The sequence below is a fragment of the Lucilia sericata genome, unplaced genomic scaffold (genome assembly GCF_015586225.1).
Source record: "Lucilia sericata isolate MDLA Ls3-8-SP2 unplaced genomic scaffold, ASM1558622v1 Contig001609F_arrow, whole genome shotgun sequence".
Classification (NCBI taxonomy): domain Eukaryota; kingdom Metazoa; phylum Arthropoda; class Insecta; order Diptera; family Calliphoridae; genus Lucilia; species Lucilia sericata.
The window spans coordinates 15,736-36,595 of NW_023995526.1; the positions used below are offsets into that span (position 1 = coordinate 15,736).

Below are 20,860 nucleotides of genomic sequence, written 5' to 3' on the forward strand. Positions count from 1 at the left end.
GCGTCTGTAACATCAATAATAGAGAAATAGCAATTAATAGCAAAGATCATCTTCGTATGCATTATATAAATCTCAAATTTTTGGTCTATCATTATATATGATGAGTTCGTTGAATTTTGGTTCAACCTGGATAGTGTACGGAAAAGAAACAATTGTGTGCTGCCACTTTGAAGTGTAGGCATGCTGTCAAACTCCATATATAAAAAATAAAATGAATTCGCTCCGTATTTCTGAATTCGCCGACGACACTACCTTATAATAGGGTTCTATAAATCGACTTTCGAATAATCGAACAATCGACTTTTTGTCGAAAAAAGTCGAAAAGTCGAAGTCGACTATTTTGTTCCAAAAAAGTTGATAACTCGACTATCGTCTATGAAAGAAGTCGAAAAGTCGACTTTGTAAATAAAAGTCGAAAAAAGTCGAAAAGTCGGAAAGTCGAAAAAGTCGAAAAAAGTCGAAAAGTCGAAAAAAGTCGATAAGTCGAAAAAAGTCGAAGAAAGTCGAAAAGTCGGAAAAAGTCGAAAAGTCGGAAAAAGTCGAAAAGTCGGAAAAAGTCGAAAAAAGTCGAAAAGTCGAAAATAGTCGAAAATTTTAAAAAAGTGGAAAAGGGGTCAAAAACTCTAAAATAGTCGGAAAAACGGAAAAAAAAAGTAAAAAAATAGTCGAAAAAAGTCGAAATAAGTCTAAAATAGTCAAAAAGTCGCAAAAAATCGTAAAGTCGAAAAGTCGAAAAAAGTCGAAAAGTCGAAAAAAGTCGGAAAAAGTCGAAAAAGTCGAAAAAAGTCGAAAAAAGTCGAAAAAAGTCGAAAAAAGTCGGAAAAAGTCGAAAAGTCGAAAAAAGTCGGAAAAAGTCGAAAAGTCGGAAAAAGTCGAAAGGTCGAAAAGTCGACCATTTATAGAATACTAAAAGTCGAAAAGTCTAAAAGTCGACTTTTAAATAAATGAAAAAGGTCGAAAAGTCGAAAAATCGACTTTTCATAAATTGGAAAAAGTCGAAAGGTCGAAAAGTCGACTTTTAACTAAATGCAAAAAGTCTAAAAGTCGAAAAGTCGACTTTTCGTTTCAACTATAGAACCCTACCTTATAATTAATATCAAGATATATTAATTATAAGGTAGTGTTAACAGAGCAGCTGATTATTTTTTGCTAATACACTTTTGATTTTTTTTATATGTAGTTTGACAGTGTGCTGGCACTTTGAAGTGTAGGCATGCTGTCAAACTCCATATATAAAAAATAAAATGAATTCGCTTCGTATTTCTGAATTCGCCGACGACACTACCTTATAATTAATATATCTTGATTAATATATCTTGGCTGTGACACTATTACAGTTGCTTTGTTTGCAGTAGTGAATGGTATGAAAAGCCAATAATCGATTTTCGATTTTTCGCAAAATATTGCCAGTTGGAATAAAATCCCACTATTTCCGACAAATAGATTCTTAAAGTCACTCTGACGTTCTTATTAATCTAATGATCAATGTCCATATATATGTATATGACCACTTCCGAAATTTGCTTTTTTATGACATATGATTTGCCGAATAGGTATAACTCTTACTTCTTAATTATTTTAATCATAAAGAAATTACCGCTAAAATAGGAATAATCTGCCTTTAGAGTTGCGAGTTTTCATACACTCTAATAATGTTTTCAAAGTGAAACTTTTTGGAATATTTTTCAATCTCTTTGTGATCCCTTTAATTGATGTTGTTCTATTTGTCTTTTTTAAGAAAATCTTAACACTTATTGAAACTTTTAAAATTTGGTGTTCTTCAAATCGATTTTTTTTTAAAGTAGAATTCAGAAAAATAAACATATTTTAGCTTTGTTCCAGAACTTTTCTGGCTAAAGAGAATTAATGAATTTTTTCTTCGTACTTGTAAAAAGTCCGGGAACAGAAAAAACTAAATTTCTCTTTCAATAAATAAAAAATTTCAAAAAATTTTTGTTTTCAATGTACTTTTTAAACAAATAATTTATTTTCTATTGCCAGGAAAAAATTTTCTGGCTAAAACCGACAAGTTGTGGCAAAGAGAAACTATTATTATTATTATTTCCATGATTATTTCTCAATTTTGTTCTCTTTTACAATATCTGGTAAAAACCTGCAAACATGACAAGAAAAGGAACACAGCTTTTATATGAAAAAGAGTTTAAAATGCCCATAGCATTTATATTTAGTTACAATTGTATTAAAAAATGCAGAAAAATAATTATTTAATTTATTAGAATAAAATTACATTACATTTACAAGAAGTTTTATATGGAGGATAGGGTCAAATATAGGCCGATCCTCGTAAAACTTGGAGAAAGGATTTGTTTTTAATTTTTAAGAATTTTTTATCCATCCCTGTATAATTTCTCACACAACTTTTGTGCTTGGTCTGTTTTGTTGTTATAAACAATATATTTGCTTCCAAAATCCCACTTTCTGATCTCTCGGATTCCGTTTAAATTTAAAATTGTAGAGAATTTAAAAACTAAACGTAGTTGAAAACTTAGCCAGCTTACAGTCGATTTTAAGCCGCCGCCGACATATTTGGTGTCAGTCACCGCCGCCCTTAATATTTGTCGGCGCAGGGTTCTGTTTGGCGTCTAATTTAAAGTAATTTTTAAAAACGTGAAATTAAGTTAATTTATTATGAGTAAATACGATTTCGCTAGACGCATTAAACGTATTGTTCATGCAGAATGCGATATTACAAAAGTTGAAACAAAAATAGCACATAAAAGTGCAAAATACTATGAACAAATGAGTAAGTACAGCAAAAATACTCCAGTTCAGAAAATAGCTTCTTGTTCTCGAATGGAATGGAGGAATGTATTATAGTATAAATATGTTTTGCTAGGTACCGGTACATTGCAACATATATGTACAATAAAGATGTTGCGTACGATCAAGCAAGATAGATAGGAGGTTAAACTTTTGATTTATTGAAAGTGATTTGTGCAAGCCAAACTGAACTAGTAGGATGGGGTGACAAAACTATAATCTAAAATAGCCAGTATGCTGGTTATATGTGTTAAAGAAGTCTTATAAGCTTATAAGGGAGAAAATTTTGGCTTTTTGATGGAGCCTTTTCCAAATAATAGAAAAAACAACAAGTCTTGCTTGCACACCTATTTCGAAATTAACTAAGATTAACACTTTTGTTATTTTAGGTTCTTTAAAAACTACTCTGGCCAAACAGGAGCTGGAATTAAAAAAATATCAAAAAGAAGTGGCCAAATTAAAACGTGAAAACGATAAATTAGAAAAGTTTAAACAAAATGAAGAGGAACGCTTATGTGACACAATACAAAAGGTAGAAAAAATGCAGGTCGAATATCAACAGACACTGCAACAGCAAATAGAACAGAGACGAGCAGCACTATTGCAAATGGATTGGTAAGTACATATTACTTATGTAAAATAGTTTAATTTATTTTATTGAAAAATAATACTTGCAGCATACACAGCATTAAGCAGGCCACTCAAACGTACATCAATTTAAATGCCTTACCTCAACTCATTCAAGGCGTGGCCATATGTGAAAAAGAATCATCAAGTGATTGGAGGCCTTTTCGAATTGATCCTTCAAAGCATACATTAAAGGAAGTACAAGACTTAATTTGGCATGATTCGGATGTTGGTTTAGTTCACAGAGAAACTTGGGAAAAATTAATACTAGGTGATATTTTGTCTGATACAAGTAAAAATATGGAATCGGAAAATGATAATGCAACAATGGTTATTTAAATATGTATGTTTATAAAATTATTAATATTTTTCCGTTGATCTGCAAAACATACATACCTATATATCTATAATAAGTTATAAAAGAAATAATAAATTAAGTTATATTACCCTTATTTAGTTTCGTCGTTTTTATAGGAAGGATGTTAATATTTTTTATTAAAACAAACGTTATTTATTGGAAAAATACATATGTACATTTAATCATTGGAATTTCGTATACATATTTTATTTATTATTTTCTTTCTTCCAATTGCACCCAAAAATCTTTAGGGGATGTAATTAAACCACTTAGATTTGTACTTAAATCGGGAAGTTTATCTGAGGGACCTAAAACAAAACTAAAATTTTGACACATAGCCGTCGTCATTAGGAATAACATATTTCGGGCAAATGTTTCTCCGGCGCATAAGCGTTTTCCTGAAAGATTAATAAAGATAATTTGATTCAAAATAAGGAAAGTTTTTACTAACCTGCGCCAAATGGAAAAGAGACATCTTTTTTCAAGCACAATTTACCCTTATCATCTAGAAAACGTTCAGGTCTAAAATTTTCGGGATCACCCCAAACGCGCTTATCATTATGATATCCATATAAGCTGGGTACAACTAAAGTTTCCTGAAATACATATTGAATCAATAACAGATGTATTTAAACTTGTTAAAATGATACTTTACAAATCAAAATGTTTGTATATCTTGCAATAATTTTGGAATACTAATGACTAAATGGTAGCTATGTATCTAAAAAACGATATACGTACTTTCGGTATTTTATAACCCAATAATTCTGTATCACACATAGCCTTATGCGGCACATCCGATGGTACCAATGTCTCAATTCTTAATATTTCTCTTATACATGCTTCAGTATAGTTACAAAATTGACGATCTTCCAATGTAGGCAAACGTCCACTACCTACTACATCATCAATTTCCTGTTGTATTTTGTTCTGGACATCTGGGTACAAAAGCAAATATTGTACTAAAAATGCTAACTGTGTGCCAATAGCGGTAAATGCTGGAAATGAAAAATCAATCAAACTCAGTATAAATTGATTTCGTTTAAATGTTGAAGTCTCAGCAGTGCCCTCCATTTCGGCTTTTTTCATTTCTCCTATATACAAATCCAAAAAGTTACGCTCATTTGCTTCATCATATGTTTTGATGTGACGATCAATGAAGTCCTCAAAATATTTATACAAATAAACATTTGATTCCATAAGTGGTTTATAGGCACTCCATTGCGGAAAAATGTATCTTATCCAGGGTATAATACCAACCAATTTACCATAATCATCGGCATTACGTTGAAATTGCATACCCAAACGTACTAGTTCCCACAATTCAGCTTGTTCGCTGCGTGTTTTTCTTTCGTTGTACATAATGTGAAAAACACTATTGGCCGCAAATGGACTAAAAAAATAGGGCATCAATATGCGTAGACCACCTTCTTTTACATAAGGTTTTTCATGCTCATATTTTGGTCCAGTACGTATTAAGTTCATCATATCTGTGATTTCTTCTTGTATGACCAACTCTAATTCCTGAAAACGTCGACCAAATCCAAAGTCTCTTAAATAACGCAATATAAAACGTCTTTGTTCTTTCCAGAGGGTTCCTTCTTCAAAGAAAATTCCTGAAAGGAATTTTAGAGATTGGTAATACTTAATATCCTTATTTGGTAAATACTGGAATAAATTTAAGGAATTATAATAATGTAGCAAACCTAATCAACGAATAGTTAGTTAGTTAGTTAGTTTGAAAGGAGGATGTATATACATCAAATCCGAAGAAATACACCTAGGCCTCTATCGGGCCTGTTGTGCGCTCCTTAACCAGTGCCTCAGGTGGGAATCGAACCCACCACCTCCGGTCTACCAGACTAGAACAATAACCTACCGGAGGCCCCACTAACCTACCGGAGGCTATCAACGAATAACAATTACGTTTTTTGTAACTTTCAAACGATTAAACTTTGTATAAAGGCGAATTTGCGCTATTATAACGTCTAGAATTCAGAACTTAATCACCCCTATTCTGCATTTCGATTACGTTTCCGAATTCGTTTCCGAAAAAATGGAATCTTAAGAAAAAGAAGAAGCAATTCCATTTTATTTCAATGCTTTACGATTGTGTGTATTCTGCATTACGATCGTAACTACGTATTTGTATACTGTTATTTTAGTAATGGAGTTTCGATTCGAATTGAAATGCAGAATAGGGGTGAATATATGATTCATACCTTGGAAAAGTATATTCTAGTCTCTGGATTAAAAATGTCTTATTGTAAACTTAGCTTCGATTGATTATAACGAAAAATAATTATAAATTATTATGTGTTTAATTTACGCATATAACCGTTGATCTATTAGTATCAGCTCTTCAATTTTCTTATTTATTAGCAAAATAAATATATATTTGTTTAATTTCTTATATATATGTTTATATATCATTTAAAAAGAAACAGAGAGTTCGAATTTTATTAATCTCAATAATTAGTATAAACAGTTGATAAGAAATAACAGTTTAAAATGTTATAAAATTTAACGTTCAATTGCCAAGAAATTTTTAATAATCTTAAGTTTTTTTTTTGGAAATTTAAAAACATATTTTTATGAAAAAACTTTGTGATTAGCATTTTATTAAATGGTGTTATGTTTTATTCAAAAGGAAACTTTTTTCACCAAGAATTTGCAATTTATAAATAAGATCTTTGCTTTGAATTTTTTTAATATTTAAAATAATTTTTTCAAAATTATTTTGCATTAATATATTATCATGTAAGCAAAAATGTCGATTCTTAAATTCAACTTGAATGCTTCTAATGATTAACTTGTTCACTTTAAATAGTTTTTTTAGAATGCAACTTGTCTCGAATTTATAATTAAATTCTACTGTTTTATTTTACCATATCATACCTGCGGATTGTAGATTTGGTTCACGTATAAGAGATAGATATATTTTAGGACGTCCATCGAAATCGGAATTGGTTAAAATTTCTCGAACGCCTTCGGCGCAATGCACAGCCACGACAGGAAATGGACCCACATAAAAACCGACAATATCCGATTTATACCATTTTGAAAATTTTAAAACTCCTTTATGTAAATATTTAAAATCTGATAACATCATGAACAAATAACTACCAAACAAAGGAATACGTGGTGGTCCTATATTAAATAGGAATGAAAAAATATTAGTTTTAGATTTTATTTGAAAAGTTCATTTTAATGTTTTCTCAAAATTTTCACTACTAACCGGGGGGAAACCCTTCTGGCCTATATGTACAATATTTATAAGAACCATATAGAAGAAATAATACGCAAATACACAATAATATTAAAGTTAACATTTTCTTTATTTATATTTTTTATTAAAATTTTGCATTAAACTGCTTCTGATTTTATTTCAATATTAATGCGAATACTTCACTGGACGATAACTAAATGAAATTAAATCGTTTGTGTTAATAGATTTTGTTGTCTGCTTATTTTTTTCTTATTTTTTTCAGAATAATAAAATACAAAGTGATTTTTATATGGTACATACATATGTTCATATATATTTAATAATCATTTAAACAAAAAGAAAACATAAAAAAAAACATGCAAGTTTTAAAGATTACGTTTATTAAAGATGCAATATACAATGTCTTTTTGACAAAATTTATTTATCGGTTCAATGAATGGGTCATAATATCGTCTTCATAGGAATATCTGCTGCTAAAAAACTCATAAATACATAATAATACACATGTATGTATTTATATGCATATATAAGTGTAAGGAATATGAAACATAAAGATGTGTTCCTATAAATACTTATCTATAAGGTATTGTTAAGATAATTTTTAACTTTTAAATTGCATATAAAAATTTCAGAAATTAATCCGTAGACAACAATCAAAATATAAAAAAGTCAGTAATTTCTCAATGTGTTAAATTTTATTTCAACTGCCTGTTAATAATCTTAAAATTTTTATTTTGTATTCCTTTCACGACTATTATTTGTCTCCAAAATATTAAAAAAAATGTACATGTGTACAAAAAATTCGACTTTTATTCCTTTACATCTCAACCTGTCTGGAAATTGTTATATGTAGTATCGAAAATGATTAATTTAATTTTATATTAAAGTATTTAATATAGAAAAAATACTACTTATTGAGGATTAAGGTAAAAAGGACATAACTGTTTTTTTTTAATTGCACATTTGGTTAACGCAATAACAATAATTTTTTTTGATCACATTACACACAGCTTTAGAACATGTCAGATATTATATTTTCTAAATCATTCTATTTCAATTGTTATTTCGGTCAAAATGGACTCCTAGAAAAAATTTCGTGATAAAAAAAAACTTTTCAAAAAATCCAGTATGGACTTTCATAAAAAATCGCAAAATGGTTTATCGTCACTCTATTTAAAAAGTCATAAAGCAGTATAAGGAAGACTTGAGCATTATAAGAAAACCTGGTTCTTAAAAAAAAGATGTAAGTCTAACTGTTTCGAAGAGCACCAAAGACTTTAAATAGAAAATAGTTCGTAAAGGTAAATGCTGTGATTTTTTGTGCGCAAAAAAAGTCAAAGCTAATGTTGTATTGAAGTCGTATAATGTTCAGATGATGTTCAGTGGTTCAGATAGTTCCAGAAAACAAAATAAAACGAGCGAAAAAACGTATGTCAAATTTAATAAATATATACTTGTTGTGTGATGATGACTTATTGAATATACTTTGAGACTTTTTACAACTTTAGGGTGCATATTTTTGTACGGTTGATGGATGAGGTAATTTTCAAGAGTAATACCGGACAAAAGTAAACAAAATTCTTCAAGTGGTCTCTTGTGTGACAAGCCATTAGCAGTTGTGACAAAAGAAGCCAATCATCGGACTCGATAAACAAAGTATCTTTTATCTTTTATGAAAGTGCTTTCATATTTCTGAACCGCTTTGGCATAATGACAATTTTTTACCACGACAGACAAATCCACAAAACTGTCCACAACTTCGGTCTGTGTAAAGGTATTGGTCTCTTGTAAAAAATAATTATAGAACAAAAGAAACATGTCCCGGAGTATGTTCGACTTTAAGCGTTAGTGTGGACCACCTCGCCCAAAAATGCAAAGGATAGCAACTATAAAATCTTTGATAAAAGGAATTCGAAAGAATATATCAAAAATTACATACTGATTAATTTGCCAATATTGAAATGTTTAATGAATGCGCATTCACATGTGTACAATATTTGGATAAATTTACGTATTTTTGGCAATTATATTATTGAACGGCTTTAGTTTTATTTAACTTGATACAAGTATAAATTGAACGTCACTTTCCTTTCAATAATGTAGTAATTGTTATAATGTAAAATTAAACACAGCTAATATAAATGTTTTTAGTAAATAAAATTAAATTTATTTCTTATATAGTATTTCATATTGCACTGTGTTATTGTTATCTTTTATAAACACTATATGGGTCAAAATTGATAGTAAAACTTTGTATTTTTTTATTCAATATGAAGGACTCATAGATGAACTATTAAAATCGAATAAATGGTTTGTTTTAAGTAAAACAAAACTTTTTAATACTTACGCATGTTCCTAGTAAAATGAGTTTATATAATAAGCAGTTGTTTTAATTTAGTTATTTTTAAATTTATTATTTAATCTTGTAAATATGTAGTACAAAAAGTATTTAAATTATTTGACACATTATAAGCATTAGATAAAATAAGAGTTTTGTTATAAACATAATTAAAATTTAGTGGTAAAAAAACTTATAAATATAAAATAGAAATTCTTTAAAAAAGGAACTAAAAAATAAAATTAATAAAAAATGTTTATAATAAACAAAATATATATGTTTAATAATATAGCAGTATAATTAAATTATTAATTATTTTTATTATTGGCAAGAATATAAAAAATTATACATGTGTATGTATTGTAATTAAGTACGATTGACAGCGCAAATAAACGATGTATTACATATTTTATGGTTAGTACTTTAATTTCAAAGTATTAATTAGTTAAATACAAAAATGTAGATGTTAATAATACTGCAAACCTAGAATTAAAATTAACTTAGTATGTATATTAAAGATCCGTAGCTGTAAAAATTGGCAAAAATATTAATAATTAAAAGCAATTGTTCAACGTTGAGTTTTTAATAATAGCTGTTTTTGGAAATTTTTATAAGCTTTATATAAATGTATCTTAATTTTCAAATACAAAAATGCTGGTTAAAAGTTGAAATATTTTTTAAGTTTTCAAAAATTCTATAATCCATATGTAAAGAGAGTAAGTACTTTGTGGGATCAGGCCTGCCTAATACCGAATATTTATTTATTTTTATAAAAAAACTGTTTTTTCATTGATGAATTTAATACAAAACCAATACCAACAATAACTTAGTTGCCTTTTTTAAATGATCGGTTGTAAATACGTACATATATTTATGTATTCTTTATAAAATAGTATATGAATTCGTAAATAAAGTTTTGTACTCAAATCTATTTTAATATTAAATAGTGGGTTTACTTAAATCTTAAATAATCTGTTTTGGAAAAATATAAAAAGTGACATTCGTATTTACGATCCCGTTTTAACGAAATGAATTTCTCGTGCTTATAACATAAATTAAACAGGATTTAAAAACTATAATTAGAAGTGTATTATGTCCCACATAATAATCGATATCTTCGATATTTATATATTCACTTACATAACAATACTGCTATTATTAAGCACTCAACTCTTTCGTTACTGTGTCGTTGAAAATATCAATTAATTATTTTTCTTTTTTGGTTTCTTGGGATTACGCGAACGAGACTTGGCTTTACACAATGGACAAATGGGTGCATTACGATGTATTTGTTGATGACATGAAAGACACGATTTCATTGGAGGTGGTTGTTGTCTTAAGTTAACATTGAAATCAGAACGGAAAGTAGGATGATGTCCTAAACCTATAGAAGGAGCTTGTTGCAGGCGACTTGAGGGCGGTGGTGGTGGAGGCGGTGCAGAAAAATCACCTTTACCCAAACGTACAGCGGCCGAAGCATTTGAACCAGAGCCTGGAGGAGCTGGCGGCATAAAAGCATGACCACCAGTGGGTGGTGCTCCTGGATTGGAACCAACACTATTGGGAGCAGAAGGCGGCAAGGCAGTAACAGTCGCTTCTGGCATCAATGGATGACGCGGATGGGGTCTAGCCAAGGATGAGGCTTGTGTAGAAGCAGCAGCTGCAGCGGCCGCACTTTGTGCGGCAACTTTTAAAAAGTTTGTGGGAAAACGATCTTTTGATATAGGACTACCCTCCTCTTCATGTAAATCTCTCAGCGGACTCAAGCCCAAGTAGTCACGACGCATATGATCTATTTGATACTTTAAAGCCAAATATTCCTCATAGTGTCGATTAGCCATATCTACCGAACGCGTTTGATTCTCTTTCGTTTGTTTTATAACATTTTCCATATCATTGATGTCGGCATGAATTTGACGCAACTCTTCGACGTGCGACATCTTCTCCTCCAACAAATGTTCCAATTCCTTGCGGTACTCATCCAGACATTTATCCTCATCATCACTCAATTTAACCTCCTTAATAATGCGTACTTTTAATTTTTCCAATGCAACAGTTTTATCGCGTATATCTTTTATGGCCTCCAATTTGGCATAATAGTGTCGCTCATTGGAGCTTGGTAAATCAGCGGTGGTGGCCATTTTTACCGATTTTTCTATTGTTTGTACAATTTTCTTTTGTCTCAACTTCGCTTTGGTCTTTTATTCACTATATAAACTTTTATTTCGATTATTATTAAAAAATTAAGTTAGATCTTATCACTATAAACCAATTTGCATTTAAGTATGCAATTTTTTAAATATTTTTCCAATAAAATATTGTTTTTTACAAATTTGTCTGGATTTTTGTATTTTTTTACAATTTCTTTTCACTTGACTTTTATTGTGTACATTTGTATATACTTTCGATGTGGTATGTTCAGTGAATGTTTGTAAATTATTGATTTTCAATGTTGCCAGATAAATAACAAAATATGGCGACATTAAAAAATTTAAAAATCAAACTATTTATTTGTTTATTATGGAACCCATTATCCATCCCTAAAGTATGCAATTGATTTTGTATTTTTTTAAATAATATTTGTGAAGTGAATGAAATAATTAACTTTTTATGAAACTAATCATTCACTGTGAATGTCTGTTTATTTTGTTCCTTAAACAAAAATTGCAATATTTGTGCTCTTATATTTTTTTATCAAAACAAATTTTAATTAATTGTTTTTATGTTTAAAAGTGTTGTAAAATTGTTAGTAAAAAATATGAGTAGTGAAAGAATAGTAAAAGAAACATTGGCCAGAAAGTTAAGTGGCAGAAAAGTTCCCAGAAAGATCGATTCAAAAGCTGAACAGGCGGTAAGTTTTGCATTATTTCAAAATACCAAAAAATTCTGTGTATAAATTAAAAAAAATACCTACATATATGTATTGCACTTTAACTAACTTTATTTGAAGGAAAATAAATCGCAATTTTTTAATGAGATTAACAATCAAGATAAAGCTAATAAAAAGAAAGCTAAGGAAGTCCCTGTTAAAGTTGAGAATATTGCTATAAAATCTGAGGTAGCCCCCAAACGTAGTACACGAAAGCTAAAAAAGCAATCTATAATAGAAAATACGCAATCATCTTTAGAGATTGTAATAAATGCAAAGCCTGTTAAAGCCACCAAATCCCCGAATAAAACTAAAGCTTCAATTGTTAAAGAAGAGGAACCATGCAGCAGCAAAAAAATCAAACAGGAATCGTCAGACGAAATATGGCAACCTGCAAATTGGCAAACAATTTTGGAGAATATACGCAAAATGCGAACTAAAGACTCAGCTCCCGTCGACACCATGGGATGTCACAAATGTGCAGATGAAAATGCTGATGAGAAAGTACGTACATCTATCATAATTAAAGCCTTTTATTGATTACCTTAATATATTTTAGACTCAACGTTTCCACAAGTTAGTAGCTCTTATGTTATCCAGTCAAACTAAAGATGAAACCACCTATCACGCCATGTTGCGCTTGCGAGAACAAAATCTTACACCTGAAGTAATTTGTCAAATGAAAGTAAATGTTTTGGAGAACATATTACATCCTGTATCGTTTTATAAGGTATGATTTACAATTGCAACTAAAATTATTCAAGATTTTCCTATTAAATATTAAATTTCACTCACCAGAATAAAGCAAAATATTTACAACAAACGGCTAAAATACTAGTTGATAAATATGATTCGGATATACCAAATAATATAAAGGAATTGGTGGCCTTACCCGGTGTTGGTCCCAAAATGGCTCACATTTGCATGTCAACGGCATGGCATGAAGTGACTGGGATAGGAGTCGATGTACATGTCCATCGCATTTCTAATCGTATTGGTTGGTTGCCAAAGTCTACTAAAGAACCTGAACAGACTCGTTTAGCTCTGGAAAAATGGTTACCGCAGCAATTGTGGAGCGAAGTTAACCATTTGTTAGTTGGTTTTGGTCAGACCATATGTACCCCCGTCAAACCCAAATGCAGTGAGTGCTTAAATTGTGAAATATGTCCTTCTGCTACGAAAGTCGTTAAAAATAAGACAATTACTAATAAGGAAATTTTGGATATTTGCGATAATATCAAATATAAAAAAACAAAATTAAAAGCGTAAATTTTCCATAAATCTGCAGCAGCAAATCCAACATACATGTAAAGATGCCAGTATTCAAGTAAGTAGTTATTAACACAAAAAAATATTTATTTATTATCACTAATTTAGCAGAAAAAAGTATATATGTTAAAAATTATTATGTTTTATCCCAATAACAATCGAATCAAACCTGTCAACATTAGTGTAATAACCAAAGTTAAGCCCTATGACAACTCGGTAGCCAGTAGTTTTCTAATGTTGGTGCAAAAACCTTCCGTGGCAAATCGATCTTCTAAAACTATTCACAAATTTAAATGCATGTATGTATATAATTTTAATAGTATAATCTAGATGTTTAGCTACTAAATTTGGAAGAGGTATAATAACCGCAGTCCCTATCCCTGATTTGTCTGCTTGTAAATGTCGTCGGCCAAACAATGACACTTGTTTATATCGAAAATATCCGATTTTATATTATAAAAATAAAATTTTGTTTAGATTAAATATCGAAACATTAAAGGATTTGCCGCGGAAACTTTTTTGACGCTAGGAAAAATGAGATATATTTTTTCGTTGTACTTTTTGATACTCTATACGCCCATTTAAAATCTTCAAAAATTATAAAAAATTATAACGCTAGTGAACACTACTGATACATATTTGAAAATTTTTTAAAATAAATAAAATATTTTTCAAAAAATATCAAAGTTATCAAAATAGTTATCGTTTTTAGGGTATATCTCGTCTAGTTAAATGGACTTTTATATTTTCCCCCAAAAAATCGAATTTTGAAGAGTATTTAAAGTGATCACATATTATCGTTGTTTTGGCTCTATTTCCCTTTAGTTTCCAAAAAAAGGACCTATATGTTTTTACTAAAAAAATTAATTTTTCATAGGAAATAAAAGTGATAACCTTCCAAAATAAATAGACTCTTATGTTTACACTCAAAAAATCGATATTTAATGTGAAAATATCAATTTTTGATGTAAAATAAAAGTGATCGCGGATTATCTTTGTTTTGGATCTATCTCTTCTAGACTCCTATATAAATATACTTTTTTGTTTTCACTCCAAAAATCGATTTATGATGAGAATTAAAAGTGATCACAGATTATCGTTGTTTAGGCTCTATCTCTTCTAGTTTCCAAAATAAATGGACTTTTATGTTTTCACTCAAAAAGTCGATTTTTGATGAGAAATAAAAGTGATCACAGATTGTCCTTGTTTTGGCTCTCTTCTAGTTTCCAAAATAAATGGACTTTTATGTTTTCACTCAAAAAATCGATTTTTAATGAGAAATAAAAGTAATCACAGATTATCGTTGTTTTGGCTCTATCTCTTCTAGTTTCCAAAATAAATGGACTTTTATGTTTTCAATCAAAAAATCGATTTTTGATGTGAAAATATCGATTTGTGATGTGAAATAAAAGTGATCACAGATTATAGTTGTTTAGGCTCTATCTCTTCTAGTTTCCAAAATAAATGGACTTTTTTTTATGTTTTCACTCAAAAAACCGATTTGAAAAATAAAAGTGATCACAGATTATCTTTGTTTTGGCTCTATTTCCTCTAGTTTCCAAAATAAATGGACTTTTATGTTTTCACTCAAAAAATCGATTTTTGATGAGAAATAAAAGTGATCACAGATTGTCCTTGTTTTGGCTCTCTTCTAGTTTCCAAAATAAATGGACTTTTTTTAATGAGAAATAAAAGTGATCACAGATTATCGTTGTTTTGGCTCTATCTCTTCTAGTTTCCAAAATAAATGGACTTTTATGTTTTCAATCAAAAAATCGATTTTTGATGTGAAAATATCGATTTTTGATGGGATTAAAAATGAGCACAGATTATCGTTGTTTTGGCTCTACCTCTTCTAGTTTCCAAAATAAATGGACTATTATGTTTTCAATCAAAAAATCGATTTTTGATGTGAAAATATCGATTTGTGATGTGAAATAAAAGTGATCACAGATTATAGTTGTTTAGGCTCTATCTCTTCTAGTTTCCAAAATAAATGGACTTTTTTTTATGTTTTCACTCAAAAAACCGATTTGAAAAATAAAAGTGATCACAGATTATCTTTGTTTTGGCTCTATTTCCTCTAGTTTCCAAAATAAATGGACTTTTATGTTTTCACTCAAAAAATCGATTTTTGATGATAAATAAAAGTGATCACAGATTGTCCTTGTTTTGGCTCTCTTCTAGTTTCCAAAATAAATGGACTTTTTTTAATGAGAAATAAAAGTGATCACAGATTATCGTTGTTTTGGCTCTATCTCTTCTAGTTTCCAAAATAAATGGACTTTTATGTTTTCAATCAAAAAATCGATTTTTGATGTGAAAATATCGATTTTTGATGGGAAATAAAAGTGATCACAGATTATGTTGTTTGGCTCTATCTCTTCGAGCTTCCAAAATAAATGGAATTTTATGTTTTCACTCAAAAAACCGATTTGAAAAATAAAAGTGATCACAGATTATCTTTGTTTTAGCTCTATCTCTTCTAGTTTCCAAAATAAATGGACTTTTATGTTTACACTCAAAAAATCGATTTTTGATGAGAAATAAAAGTGATCACAGATTAAAATAAATGGACTTTTATGTTTTCACTCAATAAATCGATTTTTGATGGGAAATAAAAGTGATCACAGATTATCGTTGTTTTGGCTCTACCTCTTCTAGTTTCCAAAATAAATGGACTTTTATGTTTTCAATCAAAAAATCGATTTTTGATGGGAAATAAAAGTGATCACAGATTATCGTTGTTTTGGCTCTACCTCTTCTAGTTTCCAAAATAAATGGACTTTTATGTTTTCAATCAAAAAATCGATTTTTGATGTGAAAATATCGATTTTTGATGGGAAATAAAAGTGATCACAGATTATCGTTGTTTAGGCTCTATCTCTTCTAGTTTCCAAAATAAATGGACTTTTATGTTTTCAATCAAAAAATCGATTTTTGATATGAAAATATCGATTTTTGATGGGAAATAAAAGTGATCACAGATTATGTTTGTATTGGCTCTATCTCTTCGAGCTTCCAAAATAAATGGACTTTTATGTTTTCACTCAAAAATAAATAGGAAATAAAAGTGATCACAGATTATCGTTGTTTTGGCTCTACCTCTTCTAGTTTCCAAAATAAATGGACTTTTATGTTTTCAATCAAAAAATCGATTTTTGATGGGAAATAAAAGTGATCACAGATTATCGTTGTTTAGGCTCTATCTCTTCTAGTTTCCAAAATAAATGGACTTTTATGTTTTCAATCAAAAAATCGATTTTTGATATGAAAATATCGATTTTTGATGGGAAATAAAAGTGATCACAGATTATGTTTGTATTGGCTCTATCTCTTCGAGCTTCCAAAATAAATGGACTTTTATGTTTTCACTCAAAAAACCGATTTGAAAAATAAAAGTGATCACAGATTATCTTTGTTTTGGCTCTATCTCTTCTAGTTTCCAAAATAAATGGACTTTTATGTTTACACTCAAAAAATCGATTTTTGATGAGAAATAAAAGTGATCACAGATTAAAATAAATGGACTTTTATGTTTTCACTCAATAAATCGATTTTTGATGGGAAATAAAAGTGATCACAGATTATCGTTGTTTTGGCTCTACCTCTTCTAGTTTCCAAAATAAATGGACTTTTATGTTTTCAATCAAAAAATCGATTTTTGATGTGAAATAAAAGTGATCGTTGTTTTGGCTCTACCTCTTCTAGTTTCCAAAATAAATGGACTTTTATGTTTTCAATCAAAAAATCGATTTTTGATGTGAAAATATCAATTTGTGATGTGAAATAAAAGCGATCACAGATTATCGTTGTTTAGGCTCTATCTCTTCTAGTTTCCAAAATAAATGGACTTTTATGTTTTCAATCAAAAAATCGATTTTTGATATGAAAATATCGATTTTTGATGGGAAATAAAAGTGATCACAGATTATGTTTGTATTGGCTCTATCTCTTCGAGCTTCCAAAATAAATGGACTTTTATGTTTTCACTCAAAAAACCGATTTGAAAAATAAAAGTGATCACAGATTATCTTTGTTTTGGCTCTATCTCTTCTAGTTTCCAAAATAAATGGACTTTTATGTTTTCACACAAAAAAATTGATCTTTGATGTGAAAATATCGATTTTTGATGGGAAATAAAAGTGATCATAGATTATCGTTGTTTAGGCTCTATCTCTTCTAGTTTCCAAAATAAATGGACTTTTATGTTTTCACTCAAAAAATCGATTTATGATGTGAAAATATCGATTTTTGATGAGAAATAAAAGTGATCAGAGATTATCATTGTTTATGCTCTATCTCTTCTAGTTTCCAAAATAAATGGACTTTTATGTTTTCACTCAAAAAATCGATTTTTGATGAGAAATAAAAGTGATCACGGATTATCGTTGTTTTGGCTCTATCTCTTCTAGTTTCCAAAATAAATGGACTTTTATGTTTTCACACAAAAAATCGATTTTTTATGTGAAAATATCGATTTTTGATGGGAAATAAAAGTGATCACAGATTATCGTTGTTTTGGCTCTATCTCTTCTAGTTTCCAAAATAAATGGACTTTTATATTTTCACTCAAAAAATCGATTTTTGATGAGAAATAAAAGTGATCACAGATTATCGTTGTTTTGGCTCTATCTCTTCTAGTTTCCAAAATAAATGGACTTTTATATTTTCACTCGAAAAATCGATTTTTGATGAGAAATAAAAGTGATCACAGATTATCGTTGTTTAGGCTCTATCTCTTCTAGTTTCCAAAATAAATGGACTTTTATGTTTTCACTCAAAAAATCGATTTTTGATGAGAAATAAAAGTGATCACAGATTATCGTTGTTTTGGCTCTATCTCTTCTATTTTCCAAAATAAATAGATTTTTATGTTTTCACTCAAAAAATCGATTTTTGATGTGAAAATATCGATTTTTTATGGGAAATATAAGTGATCACAGATTATCGTTGTTTTGGCTCTATCTCTTCTAGTTTCCAAAATAAATGGACTTTTATGTTTTCACTTAAAAAATCGATTTTTGATGTGAAAATATCGATTTTTGATGGGAAATAAAAGTGATCACAGATTATCGTTGTTTTGGCTCTATCTCTTATAGTTTCCAAAATGAATTGACTTTTATGTTTTCACACAAGAAAACGATTTTTGATGAGAAATAAAACTGATCACAGATTATCGTTGTTTAGGCTCTATCTCTTCTAGTTTCCAAAATAAATGGACTTTTATGTTTTCACTCAAAAAATCGATTTTTGATGAGAAATAAAAGTGATCACAGATTATCGTTGTTTAGGCTCTATCTCTTATATATTCCAAAATAAATGGACTTTTATGTTTTCACTCAAAAAATCGATTTTTGGTGAGAAATAAAAGTGATCACAGATTATCGTTGTTTAGGCTCTATCTCTTATATATTCCAAAATAAATGGACTTTTATGTTTTCACTCAAAAAATCGATTTTTGATGAGAAATAAAAGTGATCACAGATTATCGTTGTTTTGGCTCTATCTCTTCTAATTTCCAAAATAAATGGACTTTTATGTTTTCACTTAAAAAACGATTTTTGATGAGAAATAAAAGTGATCACAGATTATCGTTGTTTTGGCTCTATCTCTTCTAATTTCCAAAATAAATGGACTTTTATGTTTTCACTCAAAAAATCGATTTTTGATGAAAAATAAAAGTGATCACAGATTATCGTTGTTTTGGCTCTATCTCTTCTAGTTTCCAAAATAAATTGGCTTTTATGTTTTCACTCAAAAAATCGATTTTTGATGAGAAATAAAAGTGATCACAGATTATCGTTGTTTTGGCTCCATCTCTTCTAATTTCCAAAATAAATGGACTTTTATGTTTTCACTCAAAAAATCGATTTTTGATGAAAAATAAAAGTGATCACAGATTATCGTTGTTTTGGCTTTATCTCTTCTAGTTTCCAAAATAAATTGGCTTTTATGTTTTCACTCAAAAAATCGATTTTTGATGAGAAATAAAAGTGATCACAGATTATCGTTGTTTAGGCTCTATCTCTTATATATTCCAAAATAAATGGACTTTTATGTTTTCACTCAAAAAATCGATTTTTGATGAGAAATAAAAGTGATCACAGATTATCGTTGTTTAGGCTCTATCTCTTATATATTCCAAAATAAATGGACTTTTATGTTTTCACTCAAAAAATCGATTTTTGATGAGAAATAAAAGTGATCACAGATTATCGTTGTTTTGGCTCCATCTCTTCTAATTTCCAAAATAAATGGACTTTTATGTTTTCACTCAAAAAATCGATTTTTGATGAAAAATAAAAGTGATCACAGATTATCGTTGTTTTGGCTCTATCTCTTCTAGTTTCCAAAATAAATTGGCTTTTATGTTTTCACTCAAAAAATCGATTTTTGATGAGAAATAAAAGTGATCACAGATTATCGTTGTTTAGGCTCTATCTCTTATATATTCCAAAATAAATGGACTTTTATGTTTTCACTCAAAAAATCGATTTTTGATGAGAAATAAAAGTGATCACAGATTATCGTTGTTTTGGCTCCATCTCTTCTAATTTCCAAAATAAATGGACTTTTATGTTTTCACTCAAAAAATCGATTTTTGGTGAGAAATAAAAGTGATCACAGATTATCGTTGTTTTGGCTCTATCTCTTATATTTTCCAAAATAAATGGACTTTTATGTTTTCACTCAAATAATTGATTTTTGATGTGAAAATATCGATTTTTGATGGGAAATAAAAGTGATCATAGACTATCGTTGTTTTGGCTCTATCTCTTCTAGTTTCCAAAATAAATGGACTTTTATGTTTTCACTCAAAAAATCGATTTTTGATGGGAAATAAAAGTGATCACAGACTATCGTTGTTTAGGCTCTCTCTTCTAGTGTCCAAAATAAATGGACTTTTCCCTAAAAAAATCGATTTTTGATGTGAAAATATCGATTTTTGATGAGAAATAAAAGTGATCATAGATTATCGTTGTTTAGGCTCTATCTCTTCTAGTTTCCAAAATAAATGGACTTTTATGTTTTCACTCAAAAAATCGATTTATGATGTGAAAATATCGATTTTTGATGAGAAATATAAGTGATCACAGATTATCATTGTTTATGCTCTATCTCTTCTAGTTTCCAAAATAAATGGACTTTTATGTTTTCACTCAAAAAATCGATTTTTGATGAGAAATAAAAGTGATCACAGATTATCGTTGTTTTGGCTCTATCTCTTCTAGTTTCCAAAATAAATGGACTTTTATGTTTTCACACAAAAAATCGATTTTTGATGTGAAAATATCGATTTTTGATGGGAAATAAAAGTGATCACAGATTAGCGTTGTTTTGGCTCTATATCTTCTAGTTTCCAAAATAAATGGACTTTTATATTTT

The 20,860-nt window shown here is 29.2% G+C and overlaps 4 protein-coding genes across 5 annotated transcripts in view; 2 read left to right on the plus strand and 2 right to left on the minus strand.

The window, feature by feature from the left end:
- Positions 1–2,558: 2,558 nt before the first annotated feature.
- LOC119612128 (kinetochore protein Spc25-like) lies at positions 2,559–3,860 on the plus strand. Its single transcript, XM_037967869.1, has 3 exons — positions 2,559–2,764; positions 3,171–3,396; positions 3,459–3,860. Exons 1-3 carry the CDS (start codon positions 2,650–2,652, stop codon positions 3,745–3,747), a joined length of 630 nt encoding a protein of 209 aa, XP_037823797.1. The 5' UTR covers positions 2,559–2,649; the 3' UTR covers positions 3,748–3,860.
- A 20-nt stretch (positions 3,861–3,880) lies between these two features.
- On the minus strand, positions 3,881–7,225 carry LOC119612127 (probable cytochrome P450 304a1). Its single transcript, XM_037967868.1, has 5 exons — positions 7,005–7,225; positions 6,665–6,916; positions 4,508–5,382; positions 4,218–4,362; positions 3,881–4,164 (listed from the first exon to the last, which is right to left on the minus strand). The coding sequence occupies exons 1-5, from the start codon at positions 7,096–7,098 to the stop codon at positions 3,980–3,982; spliced, it is 1,551 nt and encodes a 516-aa protein (XP_037823796.1). The 5' UTR covers positions 7,099–7,225; the 3' UTR covers positions 3,881–3,979.
- Positions 7,226–9,393: 2,168 nt separating this feature from the next.
- LOC119612132 (zinc finger C4H2 domain-containing protein) lies at positions 9,394–11,747 on the minus strand. The gene has a single exon (XM_037967875.1). It carries the CDS (start codon positions 11,472–11,474, stop codon positions 10,536–10,538), a length of 939 nt encoding a protein of 312 aa, XP_037823803.1. The 5' UTR covers positions 11,475–11,747; the 3' UTR covers positions 9,394–10,535.
- Positions 11,748–11,963: 216 nt separating this feature from the next.
- Positions 11,964–20,860, plus strand: part of LOC119612125 (endonuclease III-like protein 1) — a 41,923-nt gene continuing 33,026 nt past the window's right edge. For both annotated transcript variants that reach the window (XM_037967867.1, XM_037967866.1), the window contains exons 1-4: positions 11,964–12,184; positions 12,284–12,706; positions 12,762–12,932; positions 13,001–13,529. In XM_037967867.1, coding sequence (XP_037823795.1) covers positions 12,056–12,184; positions 12,284–12,706; positions 12,762–12,932; positions 13,001–13,471 — 1,194 coding nt within the window. In that variant the 5' untranslated portion in view covers positions 11,964–12,055 and the 3' untranslated portion in view covers positions 13,472–13,529. The remainder of the gene's footprint in view (positions 12,185–12,283; positions 12,707–12,761; positions 12,933–13,000; positions 13,530–20,860) is intronic.